Source organism: Cucurbita moschata, unplaced genomic scaffold, assembly GCF_002738365.1.
Source record: "Cucurbita moschata cultivar Rifu unplaced genomic scaffold, Cmos_1.0 Cmo_Scf00020, whole genome shotgun sequence".
NCBI classification, from domain to species: domain Eukaryota; kingdom Viridiplantae; phylum Streptophyta; class Magnoliopsida; order Cucurbitales; family Cucurbitaceae; genus Cucurbita; species Cucurbita moschata.
In genome coordinates this window covers 1,678,476-1,681,998 of record NW_019268536.1, presented here as the reverse complement: position 1 = coordinate 1,681,998, position 3,523 = coordinate 1,678,476, and the positions used below count along the sequence as shown (strand labels likewise).

The window sequence follows — 3,523 nt, the reverse complement described above, 5'->3', positions numbered from 1 at the left end:
TTTTTTTTTTTTTTTTTTTTTTCTCCCTTTGTAACAGTAACATTTCATATCATCAATGAAATTGTTTCCTATCCAAAAAATAGCTAAATAAAAATATTACATCGGAAGGTAGAACTAGATATTACACCCACAATCTAAGGCACTCAAGAACTCAAACTCAGCCTACATACAACAAAGTCAACGTATAATAAAACAAATTCAACGAAGAAAACAGCTCTACCATGCATTTGAGCTTCATCAACGAAAATGACCATTGTTCTACATTCTTAAGCATTTAGACATGATGGGATGGAGTTTCTCAAGTTACAGCTTGTTGGAGCTTTTATAGTCCCTATGAACGGAAGGAACAACCAGATATCCAACAACAAATCCCCCTCTTTTGGGAGGTTCTATGAGTTGGTTTTTCCCAAAATTTAACTAGATGAAAATGTTTATTCTCTCCCTTTAAAATTCTAGCTTAAACGATCTTTCGGCTGATTGGAAGGTGGAAGGTTTGATTTAAGCTTCCTTCAGCTTGACCTTTCTGCTTCCTAACGAATCCCTCGGGTTTGATCTATATGTCCATCTGACTTTCAAATTCCACACTAATGATGGTTGGTTGACACAAATGCTGATTAATCAAAATGTATTTTCCCTCCAAAAGATCATTCATTGGCCTTCCATATAACCCAACTGATGTTTGGCTATCAGCGAAAAATATCCAGTATTCTCGTAGTACCTACTCCCTAGGTTCATGCTAGGATATTTTCTTTTTTAAAGAATCATTCAATATCGTTGGACCCACATCATTCTTAAAAGATGTTGGCATGGAAATCAATTAATGTGGAGTGATACTCGTACTACCATAATATAGGAAATTTTCCCTTGTTATTAGATAACCATTTTTCAACATTCGTGGTTACTAAAGAAGGTTGCATGGATGCATTTCATGTCCTGACACCATTTGTAAATAAATCTCGGGCATCCAAATAGTCACTTAAGACTAACCTATAATACTTTGGGGCTGATGGGGAACAGAAGGCGAAACATCCCCATGATTTTGATTGTTGTTGGAAGAAAACAACTTTCATTCTTTTCCACCTTGATACAAGTTGAAGTACAATCCAACCTGTTGAAGGTTTTAGAAGAAATCCTAATTAGAATGTCAAAATGTTTGTGAATTGCAAAGTGCAACAATTCCTATAAGTTAAAGGTAATTATCTAATGGAAATCCATCCTCCTTATTCTTTGTTAAATTCTGGTCGGTTATGCTTTTCATCAGAGCATTTCTCCAGGTAGTTCAAACGATTGTGGATAACCTGCCTGACAAAGAACTTAACCTTTTTTGGAATCTTGATCTTCCAGAGGGCCAAAAAACAGTATCTAATGGGAGAAGGGTCCAATAAACAGCGAAAGAGTGAAGTACAGAAGAAGCCCCTCCAAGGATTAGAACTCCAAATCCACACATCCCTCCTCTCATCCCTAAAATCTGAAATTTTCAACTCATAAGTTTAGTGGCCTGCATGTACAAAGCTCCTTCCAAAGTTAAAAGTAAAGAGGCAGAGGTTATTCTCTAAACAATTTCACTGTGATAAAGCGCCTTCAATAAAGGCAGACAAATTACATATCCTATTTTAATTGCAAATGAAAGTAGTGGAAGATTATAGAATATGTAACAAGTAAGGGAGATCTTTAAACTGGATATAAAGAAAGCACGTGATAGAGTCAATTGGAAATTTAGAGAGGAAAGGCTTTCAAAATCAATGGATTTATTGCATTAAAGGGTGTATATGTTGAAGAAAATATTTTCATACTCTTAAAATAGAAGACCTATAAGAAGAATGCGTGGCCACAAAAGGTTTAAGAGAAGGAGTCCTTCTTTTCTTTTTTTGGAACAAGAAGTGAAACTAAATAGAACTTTTGAAGAGGCATCAGGGTTGAGGAAAAACTGAAGGAAATCATGAGATTATAGGAAATGGCAAGAAAGTTAGGATGCCTGTTTGAATCTCTCTTTCTATATTATTTTTAGGCATATTCTTTTGAGCCAAACTAGCCAAACAATTGAACAAAAAGCATTCAATGAAACCAAGTAACCACACACAAAACCTTTGATTATCCTAGGAAATTCTCCCTGGGACACAGAAGGCAAAGATAAATGACATGAGAGCAACACACATTTTTTGCAGTATCCAAGATCAACATTGAATAACTAAACACATTCCTCTTTCCGTATAAACATTGCAATAACTAGTTCAAGTCAAAGAAACTTCACAAACATGGGATTCTACCTAGGCTAGCAAAGCAGTTTCAAATTTTAAAAAAATTGCCTAAATGTATTCATCGATTCTAAAATAGATAGCTCTGCTCGACAAAAGCAAACCCTAAAACAAATGAAGCCCATCATCAATCACTCATCCACCCCAGTCCAAGTACAAATCTAAATCTAAACAGCCATCGAGTCCTTGAACAACAGATATACAAAGATGCTGCAAGTTCCAGAATTCCACTCCACCAAACTTCCAAGAAAAATTAGAAAACAGACAAAAGAGAGGGAGAAAGGAATTACAGTGTAATTTCCAGGATTCATGGCAATGGCTTCGGCAGTGAGGTCGAGAGAGCGAGGAGAACGCTCATCTGCTCGATATACAGCTCGGAAGTAATTCATGACCTCAGCGAAGTCTTCTTTGTAGGCGATCGCCACAATCGGATTCGGACCATCGTCCTGCGGAAGCGGAGTAACGTCCGACCACTCCGGACGCTCACTCAGCGGGATCCTATCGTCGGAATCCATCTCTGTTGCTGGCTAAACACGCAACAGCAACCGCAAAATTGAGAAAAGAAAGGATCAAAACTCAGAAGACTGTGAATGGAAGTGGGAATTAACTAGGGATCATGAACAGCTCTTCCACTTTGAACTGTATTCCGACGGCGACCTTCTTCTCAATTCTCACTCACATTGGTGCAGATAAGCTCCGTGACATTTACGAACTTGTACTAGTCTATATATTTTAAAATCTTAAATATTAAATTTTTAATTTCATTTTTCGGTATCAATTTATACCCTCGATTAAATTCGTATGGAATATCGATCGTTAGTACTGATTTGTTGTTCTTATTTCTCGCCGTCTCCTCCTAGATTTGTCTTCTACCTGCCATAGTGTGTCCCGAGACTTCGAAATTTACTCTTGTCTTGTCTAAATTTGTGTCCGAAAATTTGTATCCCGAGACTATCACTCTCTTTATTAATGGATATTTGCTATGTTCATTACTGTTTTTTCTATTCTCGACCACATTTTAGCTAAGCTCAAACTCCTTACCACAAATTTGATGAAACCGCTATTTTTTAAAAGGTTAAAGGAAGGTAAGAGACACTTTATTTTCGTCCGATTATGACTTTTAAGAATCGAATTCGTGATTTTCATGACAATGGTCACCTAATACCGAATGATTAAGTTTTCACTCTATCGAATTTTAGATTTTTTTTTTTTTTTTTTTTTTTTTTTTTTTTTTTTTTTTTTTTTTTTTTTTTTTTTTTTTTTTTTTT

General features: G+C 35.9%; 1 protein-coding gene across 1 annotated transcript in view; it reads right to left on the bottom strand.

The window, feature by feature from the left end:
* Window positions 1-2,969, bottom strand: part of LOC111457674 (protein farnesyltransferase/geranylgeranyltransferase type-1 subunit alpha) — an 8,497-nt gene extending 5,528 nt beyond the window's left edge. The window contains exon 1 of the mRNA XM_023100024.1: window positions 2,546-2,969. Coding sequence (XP_022955792.1) covers window positions 2,546-2,770 — 225 coding nt within the window. The 5' untranslated portion in view covers window positions 2,771-2,969. The remainder of the gene's footprint in view (window positions 1-2,545) is intronic.
* Window positions 2,970-3,523: the final 554 nt, after the last annotated feature.